Below are 27,877 nucleotides of genomic sequence, written 5' to 3'. Positions count from 1 at the left end.
TGGTCCCTACTCCTACACTGGGTCTTATATAAGGGCGCTCTCCTCACCGTGAGCCTTCGTCCCAGTGGAAGCATCCGTGTGCATCTTGGTGAGTACATTTCACAGCTGGTCTCTTTGAATGCCATTTGCATGGTTAGCCTTCTCAGTGTCAGTTGGTTCACAAGTTGCAGCTTTAAGCAAATTATTGCTAAATGAATGAATTGATGATGCACGTTCACAGCTAAGACTTTGTACAAGTTGGAATTACTGATTGGAGTTGTTGAAAGTTAAAGATGGAGTTGGTGGTTAGGATGGCTTGGTTGCCAGGTGATGTTAAAATTAACATAGATGCTGTGTTTTTCTGTGATGAATACACTATACAGCAGTATGGAAAGAGCTCTGCAAGATTTAAACGTGTCATATTGGAGTATTCAATACAAAATCTGAGAGGAAATTGGCCAAATTCCACCAGTGGCTCAATGAATGAAGTTAATAGGCAGCTGGGGCGCAGAGCCAAGGCGTAAAACAAAAGTGTCACAGTGTGCAGACAGATGGGTGCTGGCCCGGCACTTCTCAAAGACCTGAAATAGCAAGAGATCCATGTGTCACTTGTTTCACCCTGTTAAGCACAGTGGGGGAGCTGAACTTAAAATAGATCACAGGTCTCTCTCTGTTATGCCCCTTTTTGGTGCTACATCAGCAGCTCTGAGATGCCCCAGGAACAATCGTGACTGTGGAGATATGGTATCAGTGGCTGTTCGGCAAAGTTAGCACCAAAATAGCACCCGATGGCACGTCTAATTAGCCCTCTATAGATAGCGCCCACTGAGGTGGGTTGTGTCAGTGCTTGCAGGCGATAATACCTGATGATACCAGCTATCAGTGTTGGCAGTTCTTCAAAGCGCTGTGGATTACACCTAATACATACCTCTGTCGTATGAGGGATTGAATGAACATGTCATGAACCTTTCCACAGCCATCGTTCCATCGCATCATCAGCCACTCAGTGATAAAGTGTGAGATTGTTCAACTATAACAGGCTTTCATTTTATGTATTACATGATAGAGAGTTTATGCAGCTGCTCCTAACACCCAGTCTAAACCTCCTCTTCTTGTGTTACCATCCCTTCCCCTCAAATTGTAGACCACCCCAGTAAAGCCTAATCATGTGTGACGATGATGAGACTACCGCCCTTGTGTGCGACAACGGCTCTGGCTTGGTCAAGGCTGGATTTGCCGGAGATGACGCTCCCCGTGCTGTCTTCCCTTCCATCGTTGGAAGGCCCCGCCACCAGGTACACTCACTAGAAAACCCCATCTCAGAACAGCCGTACAAAAAAAAGTATCCTAAGTATGAGTGATAAAAAGTTAGAGTAGTGTTTTAACATGTCTTCTGTTTCCTCCCTAAGGGTGTGATGGTGGGTATGGGTCAGAAGGACAGCTACGTAGGTGATGAGGCCCAGAGCAAGAGGGGTATCCTGACCCTGAAGTACCCCATCGAGCATGGCATCATCACCAACTGGGATGATATGGAGAAGGTGTGTGTTGACAGGGAGACTCATTTACAACTTTCACGGCAGCTAACCTTCCACATCCTTGAGAATTTACAGCCTGGCCACCTACCACCATTCAGCTTATTGTTGCTTCAGACCTGACGTCGGCTGTTCTTTTTCCTCTGTCAGATCTGGCACCACACCTTTTACAATGAGCTCCGCGTGGCCCCTGAGGAGCACCCCACCCTGCTCACTGAGGCCCCCCTGAACCCCAAAGCCAACAGGGAGAAGATGACCCAGGTATTTGGAGTCTCTTGCGTCTGTGTTACATCACATTTATACCTGAGACAAACTTTTTCACATCCTTCTTGCTATTTCTTGTAGATCATGTTTGAGACCTTCAACGTTCCTGCCATGTACGTGGCTATCCAGGCTGTGCTGTCTCTGTATGCCTCCGGACGTACCACTGGTCAGTAAACTTTAATTTTTTGTACATGTACCCAATTAAGTCTGTGGTTAGCAATGCGATAACATACATTTGTACTCTCCAGTACTTATGAACATCATTCATTATTTACACTCTGAGCATGTCCGTCATCTGGGTACATTTTTGTCTCATTGTCAAAAGGAGGTGTTAATCCCTCTTCTGTAGGGTGTGTGCTCAATGATGTCAGCAGCATTATATAGTTTATGATGTGAGACATAGTTGGCAGACCAATATTTAGCTGCCAAGCATGCATATCCGACTAACTATGGCCCTCATTTGCTCGACAAAGGTATTGTGCTGGACTCCGGTGATGGTGTGACCCACAATGTCCCCATCTATGAGGGTTATGCTCTGCCACACGCCATCATGCGTCTGGACCTGGCTGGTCGTGACCTGACCGACTACCTGATGAAGATCCTGACTGAGCGTGGCTACTCCTTCGTCACAACTGGTAAGACTATGAAGCCAAGGTTGATCAGTTTTGTTTAAATATCAGAGGTGTATTTGTGTTTATCCCAAATACTCACAACTTTTTGCTCCTTAGCCGAGCGTGAGATTGTGCGTGACATCAAGGAGAAGCTGTGCTACGTGGCTCTTGACTTTGAGAATGAGATGGCCACCGCTGCCTCCTCTTCCTCTCTGGAAAAGAGCTATGAGCTGCCCGACGGTCAGGTCATCACCATTGGTAACGAGCGTTTCCGTTGCCCAGAGACCCTCTTCCAGCCTTCTTTCATTGGTGAGCTCAGCACTTACACCTTTTTCATTTTGCATTGATGGATCATTCTGATTTTTCTTTGTTACAAAACTCATCTTATCTTCTGGTTTCTACCAGGTATGGAGTCTGCTGGCATCCATGAGACCGCCTACAACAGCATCATGAAATGTGACATTGACATCCGTAAGGACCTGTATGCCAACAATGTGCTGTCTGGCGGTACCACCATGTACCCTGGTATTGCTGATCGTATGCAGAAGGAGATCACAGCCCTGGCCCCAAGCACCATGAAGATCAAGGTGAGAAAATTGCAAAGTTTTTAAAGAATCACGCACAGTGACGCAGCAAAGTAACACTGAATAAAACTTAAATGGTGTTTACTCCTCACCTAGATCATTGCTCCACCTGAGAGGAAGTACTCCGTCTGGATCGGTGGCTCCATCCTGGCTTCCCTGTCCACCTTCCAGCAGATGTGGATCAGCAAGCAGGAGTACGATGAGGCTGGCCCCTCCATTGTCCACAGGAAATGCTTCTAAGCGCACAGCCAACACCTTTCACCCATGCATTTGTACGTTGTTGTCTCCTGTATATATATGTGTATGTTCTATTGTAATAAAGATAAGCCCTTGTGAGAGTATCCCCTCTACTGTTTTTATGACTGACAGAAAATGTGCAACACAAGCAGGGATAGGTGTAGCTGGAAAATATATACTGCATGTGAGTTTAAGTAAATTATCTGTATAATTCAGGTAGCATTTCATAGTTTACATAACATTAAAACTTGCTGTCAGATCACAATATTTACTATTCTACTTTTTGGTAATACTATGATGATTGGTCATGTTACATTTTTAACTCACCTTGACTCCTCTCACTCCGTTTTAAACGGTTAAACATGATGAATACAGCTTTCAAAAGCCACACTAACTTATATGTAACATCAAACTGTGTACACAGAGGCCATATTCAAGTATAAGCCTAACACAAAAAACGGCATTTTCTATGTCAAATGCGAAACTGGTTTGAATAACAGGACCAACCGGTTGAAATACAGTGTCTTCCTTGCACGTTCAACTGCCCCTGCAGAAACTGCACCGCCCGCTGAGGCTGCGCTGGGGGATTAAACACACGCCACACGGAACGTTATTCAAAAGGTTTCCGTCCAATCACAGAGCAGAGCGTAGGGAGCGCCGCTGTTTGAATACACTGCGGAAACAGTAGGACTACTTGGCAACCGATTTGATGAACGAACCGTAGCAGGATGCAGTTAGCTAGCTAACGATATAATACTGTGTAATTCACACAGTTTCAGTCGTTTGAGGAGAGATAATCGTCATTTTAGGTCGTATGACCGTGAGAAGCTATTTTTTTTCTCTCGAGTGATGCTAATTAATGAGCGAACGTGACTTGCTAACCTAGCTGGCTAAAGTTAGCTAGCTAACTGCATTGCAACGGATGCATGAACCTAGCCATTAGATATTCGCCCTATACTGTAGCGTTAGTCAACTTGTCAGCTCTGTTTGTTGTTTATTATTCTTACTGTTGAGTTTACGGTTTGGGTAACGGTTGTGGGGTTAAAGCGTCTTGTGAGCCAATAAGATCCACGCGATGATGAGTTAGCGTCAGAAGTCAGGGGAAAGTGATTAAGTTAGAAACGCTGGGACCGAACTGCTTCGACTGCAAATGCCAGGTTTCTTCGGTCCGGAAAAGGAAAGTGGACAAGAGGGATAAGTGTATTTGTGAAAGGGCTAGGTAAACTTGTAAAATGAAAGTCATGGAGAGCAGTGTCATGCGTTTGCTGGCTGTTCAGCATCTCCGCGCAAGTTACGGGATAAAGACAAAGAACTGGAACAAAATCAAAGCTGCCAGCAGCAAGTCAACAGCCTGCAACACGGTGAGTTTGAAGTAAACCAATTATACTGTTGTATGTTTATCTGTGTGTTCAGAAACTTTGAAATTCACAGCATGTTATGATAACGTTAGACCACGAATCAACAAGTTCACAGCACTAGCCTTGGGCTATAAGATTGTTTAGGCTGCTGAATCTAATTAGCATATTACTGAAAGCATGCCCCCACTGATGAGACCCATTTGTTCCCTGGCCGTTGTCACCCATGTCAGTCACTGGAGGTGCTTTGTTGGACTCTGTCCGGGATTATTCACCCCATAAACTTCTTTACCAGCAGCATAAAGCAAAACTCAGACAGACACATAAGGGCAGTGTTTTCTCATAAATCTGTGTGGTATATTGTTGTAGCTTTTTTAGACGTTTTAACAATAGAAACGTGTAATTTAGAAAGCACATTTATGATATGCAGTGCTTGATTTTTGAATTTAACCAGCGTTTCTTCTTTTCCATGCCTCTAATTGGCTCACAGGAGTCACAGGGTTTGTTACAACTGACCGTGTGACTTTTCAAATGAATGCTGAACTTCTGCATTTTCTGGAGCAGGGCAGAGGAGGAGGAAAAACTACCTTGAACTTTAGCTCAGACTGTGAAGAAATCAAGTGTTGAAATGATGCTAATCTATGGGCTGCAGTGAATTCAGTTCACTGAGGTTAGAAACCGACATAATGTGGTTCTTGTAGCTTCCGTTGTTGTTCTCTTAAGCACAGAAATGTTTGACATCCAGATGTCAGAAGTGGTAAACGGTGCAACTGGGATTTTTATGAGTACATGAATGAAATTATGCTGAGTGTACAGCTGATAATTTTTTTTTTTTTTGTCAATGTTGTGTAACCTTATAACAAATCTAAGATTGTCCTTTTGTGTTTTCTCCCCTCATCGTTTCCTCAGACAAAAGTTTTCGGTGTTCCCTTGGAGAGCTTGCCATACTATAATATGGAATGTGGGCGTGTGCCGAGGTAAATAAATTCCCCAGCTTACAGTTGACAAGCTCTTTCTTGCCCCAGCATGTTTATCTTACACTAATGATATTTCTCTGGCTTCTCAGTTTTTTGGTTGACGCGTGTATGAAGGTGCTGGCGCATGTTGAAACAGAGGGCCTGTTCAGAAAATCTGGCTCCGTCGTCCGCCTGAAAGAACTCAGGGTGAGTGATGGCTGAAGTTGACCTTGCTTTCACAAAGGGGCCTTGACGCTGGGAACTGTCTAACGCAACATAGCTGTGTTTTGTCTGTCTAGGCAAAGCTGGACGCGGGTGAAGACTGCCTGCACACTGCTTTTCCCTGTGATGTGGCGGGTCTGGTGAAACAGTTCTTCAGGGAGCTGCCAGAGCCTGTGTTCCCCACGGAGCTACAGGAAGCTTTCCTCAAGGCGCAGCAGCTCCCCACAGAGGAGGAGAGAACCTCTGCCACTATGCTACTGTCGTGTGTGTTGCCAGAAAGAAACCTTTGTGTCCTGCGTCACTTTTTTGACTTCCTGTACAGTGTGTCTACAAGGTGATGGAGTTATTACTTTATTTTTATATCATTTAAAAAGTTCTTTCTGATTATTTGCAATTGATCTTTGTACAATGTATTACGAAATACTTTTGTTTGCTAATTTTCCTTTTCCTTGTCTTAATCACAGGAGTGCTGAAAATAAGATGGATAGCAGTAACTTGTCTGTAATTCTGGCCCCCAACCTCCTTCACTCTGGCGACAGTACAGAGAAAATGAATGCCAACACTGAGAAACGCCTCAAACTACAGACAGCCATAATACACTGCTTCATAGAGAACGCCCGCAGCTTCGGTATGACTTCAGGAATCTTACCTGCTCTTCATCTATGCATTAGGTGACACTGGTGCTTTGTAGCGCTCAATATTTGGCCCTATCTCTGTCACAGGTGTGTTGCCACCGTTTCTCCAAGATAAAGTTCCAGCCATGATGGGCTGTGAGGCGGGGGTCCTGTCTCCTACTCACGATGAACTCGAAGAACTGGACCTAAACTCAGGGATGAAGAAGAAGCACAGGCGCAGCATCGGAGGTAAGACCATACCACCAGAGATTAATTTATTTGGTATGCAAATATTTAGATTAAATCTCGAGTTGGCCAGATCATTTCCAGGTGCACTGGTTATAATCAGACAGGAAATATTTAATGACATGAAACCCCAACATATAAACTGGAGGACTGTTTTTCGTTAAGTCAGTAAAAACTGTTTATATGGTTCGGTTTGTCTCATATTTCAGATATGGTCAATGGTGCACTGAATAAGATAAAAACTAATAGAACACCCACAAATGTCTCCCAGGCAGACAGTCTTGGTAGGTTCAATGGTAGGTGCAATGAGATAATGCTGCTTGTCACGTAGCATGATGCTACGGTAGGGATCTATCTGCTATCTGCACTGGAAACGGCAAGCTTTCTGTTCTCGAAATCAAACTCTTTGTTTTGCTTATGCTTCTGTTGAGCTTCGGATGAAATCCACATGCCTTGAGGATGAATGATAAGCATCATTTGAACAATGAGAAGTAATGCTCGTCTTTGTCGGCTTTTGTTTTCTTTGCCTGTCTGCCTGTCATCTGCACGGAGCGTCCTCCACAAATATCATTCAAAATCTGATAATCCGTCCTCGTGATTTGGTTCAAAATCATCTTTGGATTATTTTCAAATATGGGAAAACAAATTGTACATGAGTGAATGCCATAATTATTTTTGTGATTTTGCCAGTCTTTTCCTCTGCAACCCCTGTGATTGCAACACCAGCCTCCAAGCGAAAACTTCCTTTGGAATCGGGTCACTCTTTTGGATTTTCCAACAAGAAACGCAGATCTGTCATGAAGAACCTTGGGATAGAATTACTTCCCAATACTTTGTTCAGCGGGGCCTCCACTCCTGGATCAGGTATTGCCGTGTCTGGTCAAATGGACTTCAACTTGGACTAATAAATGGACTTCATGTCTAAAGCTTGGTGTTGATTATTATTAATATATATATATATGTATGTTCTAGCTTACAGTGCATCTGGGGTCTTGGACACTTCCCAAAATAACCTCTCGTCAGCGGGGAAGTCTAGAAGGCTATCTGCTACCTCTGCAAGGAGAAAGAGCCGAAGACTTAGCAGCAGACATGCTGTCAATAGGTACACACTTTCAGAATTCATTTTCATTCATTCTTTTTTCCCCTATGAGGGAGATATAGCAATTAATAATAATAATAGCTATTAAATATATTCTTGACTTGTCTAACTGCTGATTGTCTGATTCTCTCTTTTCAGAGTTGAATCTGGAAGGGCTGGCTGCTTTTCTCCTAAAGTCAGTAAGAAAGAAGCACCGCGCAAGTCCCTGCGCTTGCGTTTCAGCCTGGGCAGGAGCAGCAAAGAAGCTGTAAGTGTGGTTGACGAAAATAAAACCACATACCTGGTTCACTGATAAACTCTCAAATGTGAAGTTAATAAATTGGATTCGGCTGCAATTAACTATTAAAATCAAATAATACGTTTGCACATAAGGTGTTATGCTGTGGTAAAATGGTGAGAAGTAGCACTTTCTTATTGTTTAACATTCTCTGTTAACTAATGCATGCAGGGTTTAACGATAATCTTAATAGTTTTCAGCACTTTTACATTTTGTATTGTTACAAAAGAAACTGTTCGTACTTGTGTGGTACAAAGCCATAGGATAATTCCTGTGCTCAGTTTTCAGATTTCTGATTTACTATACTAGGACTATACTAATATTTCACTCAGGTGAAAAAAAAAATGTTAGGACACTATACAGTATATACATACAGGATATTGTATGTTGGGTGAGCTGCTCTATAGTTACATGTAAACTCCCAATAAAAAGTTATTAAAAACAAATCCAGTATGTTTCTTCTGAGTGATTTTTAATCATCCTCTGAAGAACTAACAACAAAAGTCATGGAATTAACATATTAATGCTGCATTCTGGGTATTTTCTATGGGGTCCTTTTTAACAAAACACTACACTAAAGCTTAATCCTCCTCGAAAGCTCTTTCATCTTTCATTTCTCATTTCATGCTGGTGATAAAGGGATCTGAGTCCATTGGCTGGCGACTTGCCACACAGGAGAGCTCCACCGGCTTCCAATTCACCAAAGAGACGGAGTTCACTCCATCAGTTCGGCCTAGAAAAACTGAATCCAAGAGTGAGTACCACGTAACAGCTCATAGTCTCCTAATAGAGGTATTTCTATGGCAGTGTGATGTCCACTAATATACTACTTACTTTTCTAGGTGTTAAGTACATCAGTAAGTCTGAAAACGACTTGCTGACCCCACAATGTGATGCGAGTGCCCACCAGACCTCATGGAGTGAGGAGACCCCTGTGGGAGCCCAGGCTTTCAGCAGAGGCTCTTTCACTGACACTCCCATGAACTCCCTGAAGAGCAACTACATGTCTGAGCCTGCCATCGTCGTGTCGAGCCCCCCAGCATCGAGCAGCCTGCCCATGAAGCTGTGTTGTGTATCCAGCTTGGAGAGCCTGGAGAGCGAGCGCTCCATCACCGAGGCTCAGGCACAAACGGGCCCAACCCTGCTGAAAATCAAGAAGGCCTTCACAGAGTCAGGTAGCGACCTCCAGGCTATCATACAAGATCCAGACAGAAACATAGGAGCAAGTATGAAAACAGAATCAGACAACCTCCCTCTACCAGGGACTCCTACAGTCAAAGCTCTGACTGTTGACACTGAAGCCTCCTGTTCTCAAGCTCAGCAGAGCCTTTTGGCTAATGAACAGAACATTACATTTGGCCAACTTGAAATTGCCGCTTTGTCTCCTTTGCATATTGATAGTGTAGTTTTTGAGTCCGGTGTATACTGTAGCCCAGGAAGTAAGGAGGATAAAGATTCTCTCTGTGCTTCTACTGGCAGCCATAATGGCTCCATGGTGGGACAAAGTGAAAGGGAGGCAGAGGAGGTGAACTGCAGCAGGCTGATTGACGCTCTGGACATCCAGAGCCCTGCTCACTTCAAACTGGGCGTCTCTTCTGGACTGCAGTCCACTCCATACAAGTTGGGTCTCCAACTTGGGCATGAGTTTGTCACACCTCCTAAAACGAGTACCGTAGTCTGCATGTCCCCAGAGATTGGTACCAAATTCCAGGACCAACCACTGCTCTCGCCGAACAGCCTGGAGACTGAAAAGCGGCGGGTGGCAGACCACATTCAACACTTCAACAAGCTCACCATTTACTCTCCCAGAGGCTCTAAGGGCAGAGGAGTCAGGTCACCGCTCAAGTTCCAGCGCACCCCTGTTCGCCAGGCTGTCTGCAGGATCAACTCTCTGCTAGGAGAGAGCAGGAGACCCACTAGAAACGGAGAGCTCAGCACCAGCCGCAGTGGTCCTGTTGTGAAGGCTGTGAGCCTAGAGAGCGGTCTGTCTCCTCACCCACAGCTCCAGCCTTACCAGGGGGCGGCACGAGTGGAACGGTCCAGCAGCATGTGCCCCATAAAGAAACCACCTCCAGTCCCACCAAAAAAGCCAAGCACCTTGGCTCGCAAACCCAAGGCTCTGGGCGACGTGACCAACAAGGTCCAACCAAAGACTAGAGTGGACTGTTCAGACTCTGATCCACCAGGAGCTCAGAAGCCTCTCATGCAGATGGTGGCAGAGAAAGACATGAATCATTACAGAGGTTCACCTAGAAACCCTCTCAACCAAGTACAACTGATGTCTGCTACTAGACCTGTCGATTTATAGTCAGTACTCTGTCCGCCTTTTATCCTTCGTCTTACTATGCAGCTCTCTGTCCGGCGACGCTACGTGACATTAAACAATCCAACTCACATTCTCCATCATTTCAGGGTCTTAATTTATTTTTTTAGCTGAGGTAGGAGCTGTTTGTGTTGCGTTAGGGCCTTATTGGGAGATATGCGCATGCCTTTGTTTTACACGAGTAAAACCGCTTCAGATGTTGACACACATGAGCCTATAAGATTATGTCAGGTAGTGTTTAGATTGTAGTGTGCGGGTCGAATTATGTAAAATGTGATTGTCGGTATGACTGGAAGTGTTTCGAGTGCTACGCTTTTATTTATGCATTTTATAGCCGTTCTTTGGGTAGGTGTTTGGGGAAAAAAAAGAAAAAAGACGAGTGAAAGTTAAAGCTGTTTCTGCATTACAGAATATTTTCTTAGCATGTTGTCATGAACAGAGAGAAGGAAAAATATAATAATTTTTGTTTTTGAAAAAAGCCAAGCAGTATTGATTGTATTGTCTTTATTTTGCAATCCATTGATTTCAAAACCTTCAGTGAAACGCTTTGTCATGTGAACTGCTTCAGACAAATAAAGTGAAACAGCGAGTGGTTCAATTCTTGTTGGGGCGTTATTGTTACTCTGCGCAGCCACAAGGGGGAGTCCTAGAGTTACTGCTGAGACCTCACGAGCCGTTAACACTTTACAAGAGCCCAGGATTTAGTGCTGTCAAGCTGAGGTTGTGATGACTGTCCTGACTGACTTGTTGCAGCATGGTCCAGATATTTTATAATGTATTTATTACCTGTGTCACTGCAGGTGTTTCCAGCACGGCTTTGAACAAAACTGAATGTGGTCCATGTGGGATGATTCATCCAACACACATATATATATGTCTAATATTCTTCCTGCTACTTGGAAAACAATAGGAATCTTGCGTCCAGCTGTGGAGAAGAAAGAAAACTCCCAAGTGCGTTTACGTATCTGGCTCAGTAAGCAGTTTGAAACTGTCACAGTCATGAAAGAGGTAAATAACCTCCGCATTTAATCCGCAGAGATGGGCTAAAGGTCAAAATCATCCGTTTAGATTTATTCTCTACAGATTGCAAGTTTTTCATGTTTTATAAGATGGTTTGGACTTTGGACAAAAGTCTCATAAAATCGGGCTGCTTGATTTGTGCGCAGTGCTATGATCCATAAATACTGCAGATGTGTTTAGTAGTTAATCTGGTTTACAACGAGAGAAAGTGGTGCGCCAGATTGTCACCGATCTGAAGCTCTAAGAGCGGATTTACGTTGTAATGGTTTATCCATAAAGGTAAATCCTCTATACATCGGTTTCAAGCCATTATGTACGTCTCATCTTTTATCTTTTGTTGTTGCCAGGTTGTGAAAACCCCTTCAGGTGATGTTTAGTTATAGGCTATAGAGAGAGAGCTCATCCAGTAGACTGTATAATGATCTGGGGAAACCGAATCAAAATCAGTTTATCAACAAGATTAACATATATAACTCTGGACTTATTAGAAAACACAAATATTACGTGATATTCCACATTCTGGCAACCCCAAAGTGGCTCTTAATAATGGAATAAACTTCTGTTTTCTTATTCATATATGTGTGTATATATATATATATAGAGAGAGAGAGTTAGACAGTGATTTATTAACCTTTATGTTTAATAGAAATATTTAAATGCCTTAAACTGAGCTCACAAATGTGCATAATTATTTGGCAAATTTTGGAACGCGCAAATAAACACACACTGGAACACTTAATATAATATATAATATAACAAGTGGCTGTCTGAGAGATGAAGGATCACTGTATATTCCACTGCAGAGTGTTTCTATGCATGGATTATGACGATTCCTTAAATAAAGGAAACTTAATCCCTTTCCCCCTCCTTGAGGTCAACATTTCTTTAATCTAGAATCGCATCATTTAAACTGGACGTCTATCGTCACTGGGGAATGGAGGTTTTAAACAACTGATGGCGCAGCAATATCTGAGCCGCGTGCGCTCACAGGTGTGCGACGTTTGTTCCACGATTGCGTCTGTGACGTGCTTCAGGAGCGGGAACTCCTCCTTTCAGTTTTAGTGTTTGGATATTTTGCATAGCATTATCGTCATGCTCCTTTAATAATAAAAAAAAAAAAATACTTTTTCCATGTGCGCACAAACTTCAGGCCTGTACGCCCTCAGCCCCTCTCTCTCTCTCTCTCCCCTCCTCCTCCTCCTCCTCCTCCTCATCCTCCTCCTCCTCTCCGTCCTCCTCCCTCCCTGTTCCTCGGTTGTCTGTTTTCTTGAAGTGGGTTCAGGGAAGTGTTGAGGGGGCGGATAGTCTTGATTTTCTCTACATCGTGCTTAGCCAATAACTGTTGTGCACATCTCAGCTGGCAGACATTTAAAAGGGAGACAGTCCGGCGCTGGAGCAATTTGTATTAAACCCCCTGGCCCCTGTCTATGGAGCGGTTAGTCTCCCACCACCCATCCACAGTCCCGCCAGTGTACAGTCGACAGCAGTAGGTGCCTATCACCTCGGAAGGTGCCGCAGAGGACTGATAGGATCAGATCATCGCACTTCGAGCAGAGGAGACTCGCACAGGTGAGTGGATTTGCTCTTCTTCTGATTGCAGAATTCAGCCGTATAGTCCAATAAGTTTAATTTATTTTTATATAAGCTATAAAAGACAGAAATGACAAAAGTGGATGCTTGTTATCTGCTGGTGTGCATATGTGGACATGCTGACTTCTGACATGGTTTAATCTTTGGTTCAATCTGGTGGCGTGCCTTACATACTGTAATTATATTTCTCAGGCATGTATTCAAACTGGAGTAATTCAAATGAAAAATGGTTTTGTCCCCAAGTCTTCTTCTGATGCGGTTTCAAATACACAACAAACAAACAAACAAAAAAAGTTTGGTGCGCTTTTACGCAGCGTAAAAGCTTTGACAGCTGTGCGTAACCCGTCCAGAGTTGAAACGGTGTAGGTGATTCATTATTTTCTCCTTCTCCCCAAGGATGGCTAACTCGACGCGTATCCTCTGCAGTATGGTTTTCATCATTGGGTTGCTGTCCTCTCCCGTGGAGTCAAAAAGAAACCGAGGTTCACAAGGCGCCATTCCTCATCCTGACAAAAAAAACCCAAACGAATCGGAGCAGCAACCGCAGCCTCCGCAGACGGGCTCCAGGTCCCGGCAGAGGCCGAGCCCATCCTCACCGGCCGACGAGGTGCTGGAGTCCAGCCAGGAAGCTTTGCATGTGACGGAGCGCCAGTATTTGAAACGGGACTGGTGCAAGACGCAGCCTCTCAAACAGACAATCCACGAGGAGGGCTGCGTCAGCCGCACCATCATCAACCGCTTCTGCTACGGACAGTGCAACTCCTTCTACATCCCCAGGCACATCCGCAGGGAGGAGGGCGCCTTCCAGTCCTGTTCATTTTGCAAGCCGAAGCGTTTTACCACCATGACTTTTACGTTGAACTGTCCGGACCAGCAGCCACCCACCAAGAAGAAACGCATCCAGCGCGTCAAACAGTGCCGCTGCATATCCATAGACCTGGACTGAACGCGCAGAAATGGCATGAGTGTGTGTGTGTGTGTGTGTGTGTGTTTGTCATATTCTCATTCTTCGAGGACAGGATTTCTGTCACACAGCCAAGAACACGTGCCTTTCTCCATCTGGAGATACGCACCACATACACTACGATGACATGTGCGATTCTTTTCTCTCACAGCGTGCGAGCAAACCTGGACATGCAACTTATTAAAGCGATGAGCAACACTTTACTAATCACCCGTTTGAAAACAGGCACTGCACGGAAACGCTGACTTGGAATAGGCACGGTTTTTTATTTTTATCTTTTTTTTATTTTTGTCTGTTTTTTTTTGTTTTTACGCACGGCTTCCCCAATCACTCACTGCTCCAAGCGCTCGCGGTGACAGAGAAACATCTCTGTCCAAGTCCTGTATTTTACGCGTCTATATATTTGTTGAATGTTTCCACTGTGTGGAATTTGATGGAGGAATGACTTTGTTTAAATGAAAAAACAAACGTGATTTTATTTCGATATTTCAAAAAAATCTCTCAAGGTTAACCTAATTGTTTTCTGTGAATTTCGAAGTCCATCAGTATTTTTTATTTTTTTTTCTAAGTTGGGAGCTTGCTCAAAATGTATAGATACCAGGCTCCTTTGTTAGTTTATACGGACAATGTACAGCGGTGGTTTATATTGTATCGAGGTTAAATAGTTGTAAAGTGTAAAGCCATCTTTGATGTAATCGGTTTGTTTATTCCTTTGATTAAATTATCCACGAAAAAATAAATAAACGGATGCTGGAATACTGTGCATATGCCCTTGAAGTAATTTGTATAAGACTAAAGTTAAAGTCACTCATTCATCACACTCCTCTCTCCTCGGAGCCACTCACTCAAACCTTGGAATAAATCTGATCCTAAAATAGTGAGTTTTATGAGAACTCACGCTGTTACCCATTTAATTTTAACTTCTCCAGATTTCGTTGAAAGGCTGGCTGAAGACTAGATAGATGGGGAGTGTTGTGTTCAAGTGCAAAGGATGAGGGATTCTCTGCCTAAAAGGCCCCAACTCAGCGTTTAATAAACAAGTGGAAAATGTTTTGTTCTTTCTTCACTGGAAAATTCATCTTTCTCCAGTCTGCACAATGAATCCCAAACGCACAGTGTAAATCTTAAACTACAAATTTGCTTGATTATTTGAGTGTCTGAGTGCCACAAGTGCAAAATCTGCAATCAGAGATGAGTAACACAAGCAACACAATTTAAAAAAATAAACAAATGGAACTGAGGTTTTTAAATGGGCGTGAATGCGTCAAACCGGCTCCTAAATGTCCATCCCAAGACACAAAACGACTGTTGATATTTGTGTTAAAGCACAGAAGATAAAACGCTGAAGCGTCCACCTCATTCAGCATCAAGCCTGACCAGTCCCTGCTGTTAACAAAACTAATTATTTCAAGAGATTTCCAGGAACATGTGTTAATGTCCTAGGACTCGACTGATGGGCCTCATCCTGACTCAAAGTTTATTAAAAAGCCAAGCTGATAAATGCAATCCTCCGATCCTTTTGATGACTCAGGTTTCCTACATAAATATCACATCTTCTCGGCGCAGGCCTGTAATGGAGGTGTTGACGGCTGAAAATTGAGGAAAATTCCGTTTAACAAGTTTTTTTTTTCTTCTTTTTTTTTTCAGGGAGCAAGTCCGGCTTGTTCGGCATCCAGTAGTTTATTCTTGAAATTTAAAACAATTCCATAAAATTACAGAGCACCTACATGAGAGCTACTGCAGGTTACATGAACCGACATACTACGCACAGTAGAGGCTACAACAATTCCTTGGTCAGTGTCAGCCTGCTTTATGTTTTCCAAACCCTCTGAAGTAAAATATAGCAGTTTTGAAATATTCATGAGATTTTTTTTTTTATACAAAATAAATGGCACATGTGAAAGACTTTGGAGGGTAATAAACAAAAAAGAACAAACCAGGAAAAAAAAAAAAAAGGAATTTAAGGTGCAGTTTTATGGATAATTTGATAATGGAATCTGTCTGAGGTATAACAACTCACATGGCCTGAGGTGATAATCTTAAATGTTGTTAATATCCAAAAATACAACCCTCATCGCTCCAAGTGTTTTCATACTAAGCAAAGCTTAAAGCTTAAAATTTCAACATATCTGAGCACACTGTTAATCTGCGCAAAATACAGTTAACATGAAAATATAACTTTCATCTGACTGACCTATCGAGCAGCTTCTCAGTCAGTTCAGAAAAATACAGCCGCGGAAGAGAACAAAGCTGACGTTTTTTTGTTTGTTTGTTTTTTTGGCATAAAATAACTCCTTACGCAAATAGACTTTTCTTGAGCGACACAGGAGTGTGGTTAAACCTTACATGATCTCAACACCCTTCCTTAACGATAAAAAGCACGAAGCAAAACAGTTTATAAATCTTACATTAAGGAAAACTCTTGCATAGGAAAAAAGGTGCAAAAAAGTGCAGGACGGCTGAAAAAAAAATGTAGCACGACGGCGGGAGTGTGTTTTATAGCTACAACGTAGAGCTACTGCAAGCAGGAAAGTGCTAAAAACTGTGCTGGAGACAATGTCGGCGTCCAGCACTCAGTGAAGGGCTAATAACTTCCACTTTTTTTTCTTTTTAAACTGTGGGTGAGTGAGTGCACGGATGGCCAAAACCTGTTGATTGTTTTTAAATCCAGTTTGTGTACCTGTGAGGAGGGGCCCCCCGAGGCTCCAGAATCGCTGCCAGCTTCTCCCCTCCTCTGGGCGACACCCAGGAGAGGTCAGTCTGGTGCAGTGCAACACACAACACAGCCGCAGCCTCCGCACACTTGCGTTTTAGAGCGGCACACGACTCTCACACAAACGATTTATACACAACACGTCTTCATCCGCACTCGAACCCCAGCGTAGCTCGTTTATCACGCTCCTCAAAGCTGCGCGGTCCCTGCCGATTCTTCTAACATGACATATTTACAAGACTTTTAATGAGCCATGGTGAATGAAAAGCTATTTGCTACAGCGAAGGACACAGATTTCTTACCGCTTTGAGAGAGCGAGATCTGTTTTGTCAGCAGGGATTTTCCTATCAGCAGACACTGCCAGGAAGCCATATCTGTTTGTACGACAGCAAGTGACTGGAGCAGTTCCAATACATATGCTGTCCGATAGAGCTGAGAAACCTTCCTCGGCTTCTGGAGATCCAGGAGGAACCTTGTGGATGTGTCAGCTGGCGCTGCTGTGAGTCCCGCTGAACCCTGGAGACCTTTCACAAGCTGGGCACTCAGAGGTCACGCCATGCTGGATGAATGAGGTCAACCTTTGGCCTTTAAGACTCCCATCACTTGGGCTGTGTCAGCCATGCATTCTCGCTGCAGGGGTTGTACCAGAAAGGCTCAACATGAAGGTGGTGGGGTGCAGGGAATGGGTGAGGTGGGGTGCAGGGAATGGGTGGGGTGTCCAGTGTTGTTAGTAGTAGCAGAGATATGGCAGTGGGAGTATTAAGAGTCCGTTGAGGTTTTATTGCGAGAGGGTAGCTTAGTTTTCCAGAGGCAGGTGGCAGACGCAGAAAGGATGGGATCGGTAGACATCTCCCGTCCCTATCGCCACCGCCAACCCTCACCTCTTCTTCTGCCCCGTCACTCGTCGTTTCACTCAGATGGCGGACACGCCGGCTTCCTTCTGCCGCAGCCTGTCTTTCTGTTGGCAGCAACCACAAAAAGATTCAGCGTATCGATTTCAGCGCCGACACAAGAAGGAGCAGCTTTCAGGAAATTCCATTTCTTCGCTGAATATAGATCAGCTCTTACCAGACTGTTGGCATTGATCTTCTTGGTTTCGACTCTCTTCTCCGCCGTGATCTTCTTGATGTTTTCTTGAGCTTCCTTCAGCCTGGGGAAAAAAAATAAAAAAATACCCACAAGCACTCGTATTAGCAGAAAAGTAGTAGCACACACTGAAAAGTCACACTCAGAATCATAAAAATAGTTCCTTTGTAAAGCAGATAAAGTAAGCAGCCTCTCATCATGGAGTCCCAGAATCCCAGAGAAGTTGTTTGTATGAGCAAGTAGCTCCCTGGGGCACCTTGTGTCATGGTGCCATGTAGAACCTTACACACACACACACACACACACACACGCGCACACACTGATTCTCTCTGGAGTTTGTGGTCGGTGAAACCCCTTTAAGTGAGAAGCAGCAGAGAATGACAGCGAGCTGATGAGATAATGAGACAGCCTTTAAAAAACACTCGGCTTTTATGAGTGCGCAAACGGTATTTAAAATAAAGTTAATTGTACATAAGCACTATCAGCTGTGAGTAATGTGAGACCAGATCACCTAGTAAACGATTCAAACAGAGCGCATGGATCCTCGCGGTGAAAACTCCTACGTCTCTCGGGGAGAGAAGGGGGCTCGGCTCAGGATAGCAGAGATGCGTGCAGGATACCGGATTGATTAAGAAATCCATTTTCATCTTCAGAGTTTGAAGAGAGCCATGAATGCGCCGCGTAATACTTGAAACGCCAGCCTTGAAATGACAGTCTGTTTGGACAGCTCACTTCTTCATCCCCGGAGCGTCACGTCGTCTCTGCACGTGCAGCCCTCCTGCTCTCCGGGCTGCATGTCCGGCATCATTACAGTGTTTATCAGTTCTCCCATAGCACGCAGCCGTTTAACGGCCACAGGCCCCCGGTGCGCCCGCCAGTAAAGCCAGGCGGCCGCCAGGAGGGTCTGCAGTCCCTCGGTGGAATGCCCCCCCAACACGACGCCTCGGGTCAGAGGAAGCATCATAAATCCAGGCCCCAGTCCTTCAGATACAGGGCCGAGGCCTCGGCTAGTCTCACTCGCCTCCTCTTTGAAGGCCTCCCTCTTTGCTTTAATTACAACCCTGCATCTGCACATCGCCCCTTGTACAATTAGTGCTAATTTGACATGATGTCCAGAGGTGTTAAGCACCTATCCCAAGGTGACAGAAACAAGAAGTCTAGTCTGAAATGGTTTAGCCTTGATTTAAGCATGTGCAGAGTTCGACATTCACTGTCTCTACCATGCAGTAAACATATCAGACTTTACAGGAAGGTATCAGCAAGTCCTATTGAAAAAAGAATGGCCAACTTTCATAAAAGGTCAAACCCATGAAACACAGTTTTTTTTTTTTTACCCCATTTTTTTTAACCCAAGAATCTTACTCTAAATCTTCCGGACAGAGAAAAATAAAGAAGTGGTACAACGCAACCAGAATCCACCTCACCTCTCTTTGGAGATGTTCTTGCTTTGTCGTATCCAGGTGTTCTTGAAGTCGTTGCAGAACTCGAACCAGAGCATGAAGACATAGTTCGGAGCCACTTCTTTCTCCCCGGACTTTGGCTTGACACCAAAGTAGCTCACCGTGTCCTGGAAACTGTAGGGGGGGAAACACAAATAGTGTTGTCTTATCACACATAAACACCTATAAATATTCTCAGGCATAGATGAAAGTGTGTTGTAGTGAACCATCCAAGACTTTAAACAGCCAGCGTTGCGAAGCAAGAGGAAGCGGAGGTGTGCACGCCCCAAAGAAACGCGGACGAATAGAGGTGCGAGACTGTCACATTCAGACACGCCGCACACAGAAGCTGATGGATGTAGAGTCCGGCGGAGAGGCGAGAAACAGAGCTGGAAGGAGAGTGTCCACCCCGCTGGGCCACAGGGGAGAGCCAGTAGCGGCGGCTCCATTATCACATTGACCTCCACAGGCTGCAGGGGAAGACTGCCAGAGGAGCCGGAGACAGCCAAGAACAGGCAGCTGCTCCTCCATACACACAATCCCTCGCTCTGCAGAACTCATATGCACATATTCATCGGCGCAAAATCTAAGACGTGCACACATAAAATCACAGCTGCACTGAGCAGATTCTGAAGGTTCGGTCGTTCGCCGTTGTAGGCCAGCTCCCCGGCTTAATTCAGCTGTAACCAAATCTGAATTATTCACAAGGTTCTCAGCGGCACACGCGAGGCATGAAAAGCAGCCTGCTGCTTCAGATCCCCTTCTCCAACCCAAACATGAAAGACATTTTCTAGCTGTGCCTGTCAGAGGGTTGATAAAAGGGGGCCATGATTCAGGGGATGCTCTCTGTCCCATTGACACCGCAGATAGGCTCTGACCTCCAGATGCTAGGTGGCTCTTCGCAACGCTAATCTAAGACACGTTCGCGCGGAGCGAAGCGGTGCAATAGGCAGCCCAGACGGACAGCGAGAAGTTTCGGCGCTGGCCTGCTTCCCATTTCCGAGCGATGCGTCATTATCCTGGGATGCTCAGAGCAGGAAAGCGCTGTAGATCATTCTGCAGAAGAAGTCAAAAGAACGAGGCTCTGAGATGGTTAGATGGAGCAAACAGACGTGCCGTCACTGGTAGCTTTGTTGCAGCCCGCCTGGTCAGGCATGATGAACAGGGTCTCTTCTCCCATCAGTTCCTGTCCTCTCCTCTCCTGACCCAGGGTCATCATGTCAAGGCTTGCACAAATCAAGCAACAACCTTTTTCTATTTAGCCCCGCGAGCGTACGAAGCAAGCAGATACACAAAGCTTCACTCAAAACAGATGCAAACACGCTCGCACATACCTAGAAAACATAAACAAAATCAAACGAACCTTTGTTCGTTTGCGAGCGCAGATCGACTGCGCTCACATGCACAAAAACGCCTACACTTCTGTAATCTACGCTATGATGCCATTGCCGTGAGAGGGTTTACTGCAGCACCCACAGCCGGCATTCCTCACTGACAGCTATAAAAAAAGACCCATTACAAAACCATGAACAGCCGTGAGAATCAGGGAAATATTTGGACAGGCAACTCTGCATTCCTTTGTTTCCCCAGTAAAAAGGATACAGAAGTAAACTCCATGTTGTTGGCTGACTCAGAGGAGGCACAGAGCAGAGGCCAATTTTCATCATACAATACCCAAGCGGGATAATATACCAGCTAACGCCGTCACAGCCATGACTGCGCAGTGACTGTAGAGACGGCACTTGGCCCAAATGAAATTGAGCATGATGGCGGAGAAGGAAACTTAATGAGACGGAACTGAGGACAGAACCAGAAAACCTCAGCGGAGCCCAAACACGAAGCAGACAAATTAAGACTGCATGTTGAGGAAAGGGCCTCGGCACACAACACGGAAGGGCCTTTAATGAGATTAAAAAAAAGAATTTAATTAAATAAAGAAAAACAAGAAATGCACTTTCCTAAAGACATAATTCTTGTGACATCTGTGTTCTACGATTGAGGCTAAAATTCCTGAAAACCTATTTTCTTTTTCTCCCCAACATAAGCGCAAACATTTCTGCCAACAGTTTATTTCACATATTGTATGTTAAACATGTCTGTCCACCGGTTAAGAGTTAAGGAATAAATTAGTCAAAATCTCTTCATCCAATATCAGCGCTTTGCTTATGTTACAAAGACATTGTTAATTAAATAAAATAAAAATATTATTTTAAATAAGAGCTTTTTAGGACGTATTCATTTTTTTCTTTATTTGCATATTAAAATAAAATTGAGCAATATGTACAATTTCTTTTTGAATGTGAAGATGGCAACTAGTTGAAACTGAGCAAATGACCATTTCACAAAAATCTGTCTTCCTGATGAAAACATAACATTTTGTAGTAAACTGCATTAAGCGTCTACTAGCTTATACTGTAAATCAGTTGGTGTCAGTTTACCATAAACAATGAATTAATAGGATTATTAGACCTTTGCATTTAAATATACTGTATCTTGCTACCTTTTAATTAACAAAAGAGGCCAAACCTCAAAAATGAAATGAACAGTTTCAATAGTGAAATGAATTTATAGATCTATCACTAGATTGATATTTATTAATCTAATCCTGTATGTACTAAAACAATATTTAAGGGAAAATTAAGTGTTGCAGCAGCAGTTCATATACATGACAAAGACCAGATTATAATACTGACACACACACACACACACACACACAAAAAAAAACTACTACTGCGACAAAACAACATTTCAATCTGAGGAGACTAGTTAGATTAGTTAGAGATTTAGTGACAGCTTTAAGCACGTATAGTAGAGCAATTATTCACCTAATTAGTGAACTCATAATAATCTGTAAATTATTTAATGAACATAAATATGCAACTATTTTTATAATGGATTATCAACGTAACATATTTAGGTTTATAGTATTGATTCAAAGATAGTGATAAAAAAAAGTGTAATGAAAACTGTAATAAACATTTTTTTTTTTTTTTTTTTAGCTTACACCGATCAGGCATAACATTATGACCACCTTCCTAATATTGTGTATGTCTCCCTTGTTCCTCCAAAACAGTTGTGAGGACTCATCAGAGAATGGACATGGACCTTCTGAGGGTGTCCTGTGGTTTCTGGCAACAGAATGTTGTTAGTGGGGGTCTTTGGATCCTATGGGTTGAGTAGAGGGGCCTCTGTGGATCATCCCACAGATATGTGATCAGTTTGGGATCTAGTGTTTTTTTAAGCTAGGTCAACACCTTGTGCTGTTTTTCTTGAGTTGTTCCTAAACTGTTTCTGTGTGTGTGCCTGTGTCAGGCTGCATCCTGCTGGGGATGGCTGCTGCCAGCAAGGAGTGTCATTGCTATGGGGTGGTAGTGCCTGGTCTGGTCTAGGTGGGTGGTACATGTCTAAGTAACATCCACACAAATGCCAGGTCCAAATGTTTCACCGCCAGAACAATGAATTGTCACAAGATGGTCAATGTTATTTACTTCTCCTGTCAGTGCTTTTAATGTTGGGGTTGATCAGTGTACTTTGGCTTGAAGGCGTTCAAACTGTTTGACTCCTCGCGAGGTCAAGGCTGAGGTATTAGGTAGCACTAAGGATGTGTCGTCCATTTCATTTATAAACACCGAGCCTTATTCTTGCTGCTGTTGTGTGTTTGTGTGAGGATCCCTCACCCAGCACAGATGTGAGAGCCCACCCAGGCCCCGGAGAGCCCGCTGACGCCCATATTCATCAACAGCGTGTCACTTTTACGAGGTGGCTCTGTGGGAACCTGAGAAAGAGCCCCCCCCCCACACCTCGCCTCCCTCTAGCTCTACCTAGCGCCAGTCGGCCAGCCCCTTCTTTAGATGAAATTAAAGGAAAACTTCATTAAAGCCAAAGGTGCTGTCAGCTGCGGGGCCCTTTTGATCAATATACCGCTCCAAGTTCAACACCTTCATTACAGTGGTGTCACTCATGCACGAGAAGGCTGCATACACACACACACATTTGAGTCTGGTTCAACAAACAGAAATCTCACTATACGGTGAGGGCGGGATGAGGACAGAGAATGAGAGGTGCGGCCATCCGTCAGAGACTCTCTTGGCTCAAAGGCAGCAACGTGAAGCAGAGCAGTTCGCTGAGTTATAGTGTTGTCCAAAGCAATCAACTTTCTAATTGTTTATACTTTCCATTTCCCCGCGTCCGGCGTTCTTTCACTTTCCCCTTTATGCGCTTTTTGTGATTTATTTTGGAAGTGGGAGAGTTACGATATAAAGCAAACAATTCTGCTCTCTGTCCAAACAAGGCAAAAAGTAATCAGTTTGCTTTGTTTGTCTGCTCCGCCATCTTTTTCCAATATGAAATGTTCCAGATATGATTTTGCCCGGACAGCGAGCTCGGCGGCTGCCAGTGTTGTCTTGCGCCTATAAATCAGATGCCTCTCAGAAAACTCTCGGGAGTCTTCTGCGCAAAACACGGACAGATAAGAACGCTAGGAACTGCAGGGGAGGAAGCAGAGGACGCCCTGGTTTATATATGCATGTATGTGTGGGGAGGTCCATGTTTGTCTTTCTGGTTTTTATTTGTCTTTAAGATAAATTACAAAAGTCAGCATAGGTGTATAAATACTTGAAATATATATGCATATCTGTAAAAATTACTCTTTGACAATAGAAATGAAGCCATCCCATATCTGTCATCAAACAGTAAAATACTGAGAAGCCCCTTTATCGTTCTAGAAACCCTATCAGCTGCTGCTAATACCCACACAAATAGAAGGCATTAGTGTTATCAGATAGCAGCCATGTTATCTATATGAAGCATGCTAAATAACTCAACACAGCTGCAGCATGTGACGTTTGTAATCCATAACACTTGGCAGGAAACTATGAATACTTTCTATGTGGACCTGATGTTTCCTTTACCATTTCTTGGCTCGAAGTTGGTTCCTTACCGTTTCTGCGCTGCACTGAGTCGCTCCTCCTCGGCAGAATGCTCCTTTTGAGCTGTGAAATAGAAAGAAAATATTTAGATGGATCATGGTGTAGATTATGGGGCATGTTTAGACACAGATAACCAAATGATTGATTCCAACTCCAACTGACTCCAGAAGAGGGGGCTGTGTTGATCGGCCATGTTTGGAGCTAGGAAGTAGAAGAAGAAGAAGAAGAAGAAGAAGAAGAAGAAGCAGAAGAAGAAGAAGAAGAAGAAGAAGAACAACAAGAAGGGCTCGGGGTTGAGATGTCACTGAGCATGTTATCCAAGTGACCGTTAAGCACATTGTAAAGTCTGACATGCCTGGGCTCATGGGCGGGGAGCGGTGCTGTGTTTACGGAGCCGCGTGTCGCGTGTGTGTTGCGCGTGCGTGTCGACATACGTGTGTAGACGGAGCTGAAGCAGGGGTGCAGGGTTGAACAGAGAGGCTTGGGAACTGGAGGCTCCTGTGGACTCCTGCCATGTAAAAGTGTCTAAATGCAAGGCAGATGTGTGCGGCGGGCCAGGCCGAGGTGCAAGAATTTATCTAGGGCCAGAGAGTGCCTGTGATCTCAGATTTATTGCATTTTTCCAGATTCATCCTTTTTACAATGATGGGGACCTTTCCTACTTGAAGATTTAAGAGGGGGAAGTCTCCAAAAAATTGTTCAAAGGAGGGTTTGGGGGTCTTTTGGGAGAAGGTGAGCTAAAGCCTCCGATCAACCAGCCCTCTTACTTTTTTTTTTTTGTTTTTTTTTTACATGTATGTGGGCAAAGGGGTTGAAGTAAACCTAATGAACAGAGGGTGGCCATGTCTGGGATAAAGCGAGGAGGGGGGGAAGAGGAGAGGGGCCGTGACCAATGGCGTTAGTCTCAGTGGGGGTCAGGCTGGCGCCTGAGGTACCCCTCTGGTGCGACTGTGCAGAGGTGGCACAGGAGCCGAAAGGCTGAGGGAGAGCCAGAGCCAGAGACGGAGAGAGAGAGCGGCCGGGAGAGAGTGAGGATGTGTGAAGTTTCTCTTCCTCCGCTGCCTGTGTAAACATGAAACCACTAGTCGCTAACTAGAAAGTTATGAGACATGCATGCTGAGAGGGACAATAAATTAGGGCTTTAAAACTCTGACACACTTTTCCAAACCACCGCCTTACCAAGCGGCCAGATAACAAAGAGATGGAGAGCAGCCTGAGAGATGCTGAAGATCTCTATAAAACATCCTTCTTCATGCCCTGCCCCGCCTCTATGTGAACTTCATCAAAACCAGGTTCTCTGGACAGTTGTTATCTGCAATTTCTACTTTATGTACGTAATGATAGACAGATAGAGAGATAGATAGATAGATAGATAGATAGATAGATAGATAGATAGATAGGTAGGTAGATTTCAGTCCCTGAGTTTTGACTCACTGACAACAAAGAAGGTGCAAGAATGCGATGAAACAGTCGTATTATTCCTGGGAGAACCGGTGAAATAAGACATACACGAGCTCAGATTAAAAGCAGGAATTTGTTTTCAATTAGTCATGGTGTATATTCAACATGAAAAATATGCCAGTCAGAGTATCCCCAGAGGTTTCAAAGGGCTTCTATTAAAACAGGGGGAACAAAAAAAAAAAAGTGGTTGATTAGACATGTTAAAAACACCACTGTTTTTTTTTTAACTGTATGAATGGGAGGGCTGTGCCTTGAGATGGAGAGAAACAATCTGTACACAAAAAATACAAAAGTACAAAGGCAAATTCCCAGAAGATTAGATAAACACTCAATTTTGGGATAATATCATACAAATCAAACACAGAAGGTATGTCTGAATAGGCTCAGAAGAAGAGCAAGAACAGTGACAGGACATGAGCAGGAGCAGGCTCACGAGAGAATGGATCACTGGATTTAGATCTGGGAGAGATCACACAGGCGAGTTTAAGAGGCAGGGCGTTTGGGTTCAGCTGCAGGCCCTGCTGAGAGCTTCTCCACAGGCTGCGTTAAGGGTCAGCGCTACTGAGAAACAAAACCCTCAGGAGAAAGCCTGTATCTGTCCGTTCTCTGCATGAGGAAGACATTATTCTGTCCTGGGAGACTCTCTTACATGATACATTTCAATGTGTCAAATCATGTGTCAAACACATGTATTCCTAGCGTTCACCTGGGTGAGAAATTCACTCATTCGCCGATGAGTCAGAGTTTAAGAGCCTCGGCCCGCTCTTTGAAGCGAGAACCGTGGCTTTGTTTTTACCTTTTGAAGTCATGGAATCATCGCTGATTACACACCGCTCCTCCCAAAGCACGGGGGAAACGGCTCGAGGAATTCTGTTTATGAAAAAATGGTTTACAAGTATTCTGCTGCCAGGTTTATGTTTAAGATGTGCCCTTGCAAATTGAATGCCGTGCCAGAGAAAGTGGCAACGGCTTTATTTTTAAAAGCTTTGCAAAAATTAAACCCTGATGTGGTTTAAGCGGCTGACTTTTTATTTCTCGGTTTGCGATAACAACCATCTCGTCAAGAACTGTATGCAGCAGGACTTACGAAGGGAAAAGCCCGTCGACGTGAGACAAGTAATTCTCTTTAAACGCCTATATTTTGTGCACAAAATGCAGCGCAGAGTGCCTTTGGGACAGGTGGATTTAACGGGCTGACTGGTGCCACATCCTCTGTTTATCCAGGCACAACCATCTCCACTGATGAGACAGCGGGAGAAACAGATGGAGTCCTCTGTGGCAAACCCGAACGCTTTCATAGGGTCCACTCGGATGCAGGGGACGGTTTGTGTATAATAAAGCTACGGTGGAACAAACGTGCAACAGCATATGGGTGTCTAATGGGCATCATTTCAATGACAAGTGAGCCATAGCTCAAGGTAATGTGTACACAGTCACCTTCAGCATTTGAGCTGCTATTGTACTTGTGTTTAAATTCTGACACGCTCACTTCCCGAGGAAATTAAAGCGATGGAGGGACACGGAATCAGATGTGGGACGGTCAGTGCTCTCCTTCTTTTTCTTTTTGCATTCGTTCCCAGGAAATCTCATGACCCCAAAGTGCCGTTTTTGGACTTGATAAAAGAGGTGGAAATGGGAACAGACAGCGAGATGATCAGAGAGCGCCGGGGGAAGCTCTGCTCCTGTCACGGTGGTCCACACGAGTGATCCACTGAGGCCAGGCAGGCTTTACAAGGCCGCGGCCCGGGATGTCCCGCCAGCTTTATGGAAGACGGGAGCATATGAGAGCCATGTTAGAGGCAACGTGATCCGTTCTACAGCCCAGTAGACTCCTGTCCTCATGCTGTCTTACGGCGCACCCGAGACGCCCTCTCTCAGCAAGCACGAAAACACAACCCACGCACGAGGAGACAGATTCTCCACAAGCCAGCTGACCGTCTGACAAGGCGAAAAAACATAATTATATCTCCCTCTTTTTAAAGAGTCCCACGCTGCGTGTCTGGGTGAAGATGGGGCCTTTCAAGCTCATGACCATCTCCACGGCTGTAAAGCCTCCGTCCGAATGAATGTTTCACCTTTGAAGACGCTGAGAATTTTCTTAACAACTTCACATGAAGCTTGTGTGCAGTGGTGAGGGCACAACATCCATTAACGCTATCGGGTGTCAGCGTGCATGTGTCATCTCGACTGAGGTATTTTGTGACGTCAGATTACGCAAACCTATTCAGACGAGGTAACTAGCCCATGTAGCCGGCATGTAGATACATTAGTGATTTAATGCATGGCATTTTTTTGTAGGTCTTTTTTTGAAGGTCTTGCTTTTATTTATTTTTTATTTCTGAGGACGATAGAAGAAAGAAACTTAACTGAAATCAGG

The 27,877-nt window shown here is 44.3% G+C and overlaps 4 protein-coding genes across 9 annotated transcripts in view; 3 read left to right on the top strand and 1 right to left on the bottom strand.

The window, feature by feature from the left end:
* The first annotated feature begins 1,100 nt into the window (after positions 1-1,100).
* On the top strand, positions 1,101-3,415 carry actc1b (actin alpha cardiac muscle 1b). 4 transcript variants are annotated; one of them, XM_084568629.1, is made up of 8 exons: positions 1,101-1,274; positions 1,389-1,517; positions 1,662-1,772; positions 1,857-1,941; positions 2,249-2,410; positions 2,504-2,695; positions 2,792-2,973; positions 3,067-3,415. In XM_084568629.1, exons 1-8 carry the CDS (start codon positions 1,146-1,148, stop codon positions 3,208-3,210), a joined length of 1,134 nt encoding a protein of 377 aa, XP_084424755.1. In that variant the 5' UTR covers positions 1,101-1,145; the 3' UTR covers positions 3,211-3,415. The 4 variants fall into 4 exon arrangements, with proteins under 4 accessions (XP_084424755.1, XP_084424757.1, XP_084424756.1 ...); XM_084568631.1 differs by lacking the exon at positions 1,389-1,517; XM_084568630.1 differs by lacking the exon at positions 1,662-1,772.
* Positions 3,410-11,244, top strand: arhgap11a (Rho GTPase activating protein 11A). Of its 2 annotated transcripts, XM_084568627.1 has the most exons (12): positions 3,410-4,568; positions 5,472-5,539; positions 5,629-5,725; positions 5,818-6,074; positions 6,205-6,368; positions 6,463-6,603; positions 6,810-6,896; positions 7,291-7,464; positions 7,573-7,702; positions 7,838-7,946; positions 8,616-8,730; positions 8,819-11,244. In XM_084568627.1, exons 1-12 carry the CDS (start codon positions 4,440-4,442, stop codon positions 10,282-10,284), a joined length of 2,937 nt encoding a protein of 978 aa, XP_084424753.1. In that variant the 5' UTR covers positions 3,410-4,439; the 3' UTR covers positions 10,285-11,244. The 2 variants fall into 2 exon arrangements, with proteins under 2 accessions (XP_084424753.1, XP_084424754.1); XM_084568628.1 differs by lacking the exon at positions 6,810-6,896 and having other exon boundaries at positions 3,411-4,568; positions 8,819-11,243.
* Positions 11,245-12,810: 1,566 nt separating this feature from the next.
* Positions 12,811-13,864, top strand: grem1b (gremlin 1b). The gene is made up of 2 exons (XM_084568943.1): positions 12,811-12,888; positions 13,306-13,864. The coding sequence occupies exon 2, from the start codon at positions 13,307-13,309 to the stop codon at positions 13,853-13,855; it is 549 nt and encodes a 182-aa protein (XP_084425069.1). The 5' UTR covers positions 12,811-12,888; position 13,306; the 3' UTR covers positions 13,856-13,864.
* Positions 13,865-13,873: 9 nt separating this feature from the next.
* Positions 13,874-27,877, bottom strand: part of LOC311505388 (formin) — a 53,193-nt gene continuing 39,189 nt past the window's right edge. The window contains exons 14-17 of one of the 2 annotated variants that reach the window (XM_084568936.1): positions 24,051-24,102; positions 19,097-19,246; positions 17,655-17,736; positions 13,874-17,544 (exon numbers count right to left, since the gene is read on the bottom strand). In XM_084568936.1, the coding sequence (XP_084425062.1) occupies positions 17,500-17,544; positions 17,655-17,736; positions 19,097-19,246; positions 24,051-24,102 (329 nt within the window). In that variant the 3' untranslated portion in view covers positions 13,874-17,499. The remainder of the gene's footprint in view (positions 17,545-17,654; positions 17,737-19,096; positions 19,247-24,050; positions 24,103-27,877) is intronic. The other variant, XM_084568937.1, reaches the window with a different exon arrangement.

Source organism: Chelon labrosus, assembly GCF_963514085.1.
Source record: "Chelon labrosus genome assembly, chromosome: 20".
NCBI classification, from domain to species: Eukaryota; Metazoa; Chordata; class Actinopteri; order Mugiliformes; family Mugilidae; genus Chelon; species Chelon labrosus.
This window is presented reverse-complemented; position numbering and strand designations above follow the sequence as displayed.

What these genes read in the sequence shown, in the direction of transcription:
- arhgap11a (XM_084568627.1), top strand. Translation starts at nt 4,440, where the DNA reads ATGAAAGTCATGGAGAGCAGTGTCATGCGTTTGCTGGCTGTTCAGCAT. An exon ending in CAGTCTTGGTAGGTTCAATG is followed by an intron (nt 6,897 to 7,290) that starts GTAGGTGCAATG and finishes TGATTTTGCCAG; the next exon opens with TCTTTTCCTCTGCAACCCCT. An exon ending in TAGAAAAACTGAATCCAAGA is followed by an intron (nt 8,731 to 8,818) that starts GTGAGTACCACG and finishes TTACTTTTCTAG; the next exon opens with GTGTTAAGTACATCAGTAAG.
- grem1b (XM_084568943.1), top strand. Translation starts at nt 13,307, where the DNA reads ATGGCTAACTCGACGCGTATCCTCTGCAGTATGGTTTTCATCATTGGG.
- actc1b (XM_084568629.1), top strand. Translation starts at nt 1,146, where the DNA reads ATGTGTGACGATGATGAGACTACCGCCCTTGTGTGCGACAACGGCTCT. An exon ending in CTACTCCTTCGTCACAACTG is followed by an intron (nt 2,411 to 2,503) that starts GTAAGACTATGA and finishes TTTGCTCCTTAG; the next exon opens with CCGAGCGTGAGATTGTGCGT. An exon ending in CAAGCACCATGAAGATCAAG is followed by an intron (nt 2,974 to 3,066) that starts GTGAGAAAATTG and finishes CTCCTCACCTAG; the next exon opens with ATCATTGCTCCACCTGAGAG.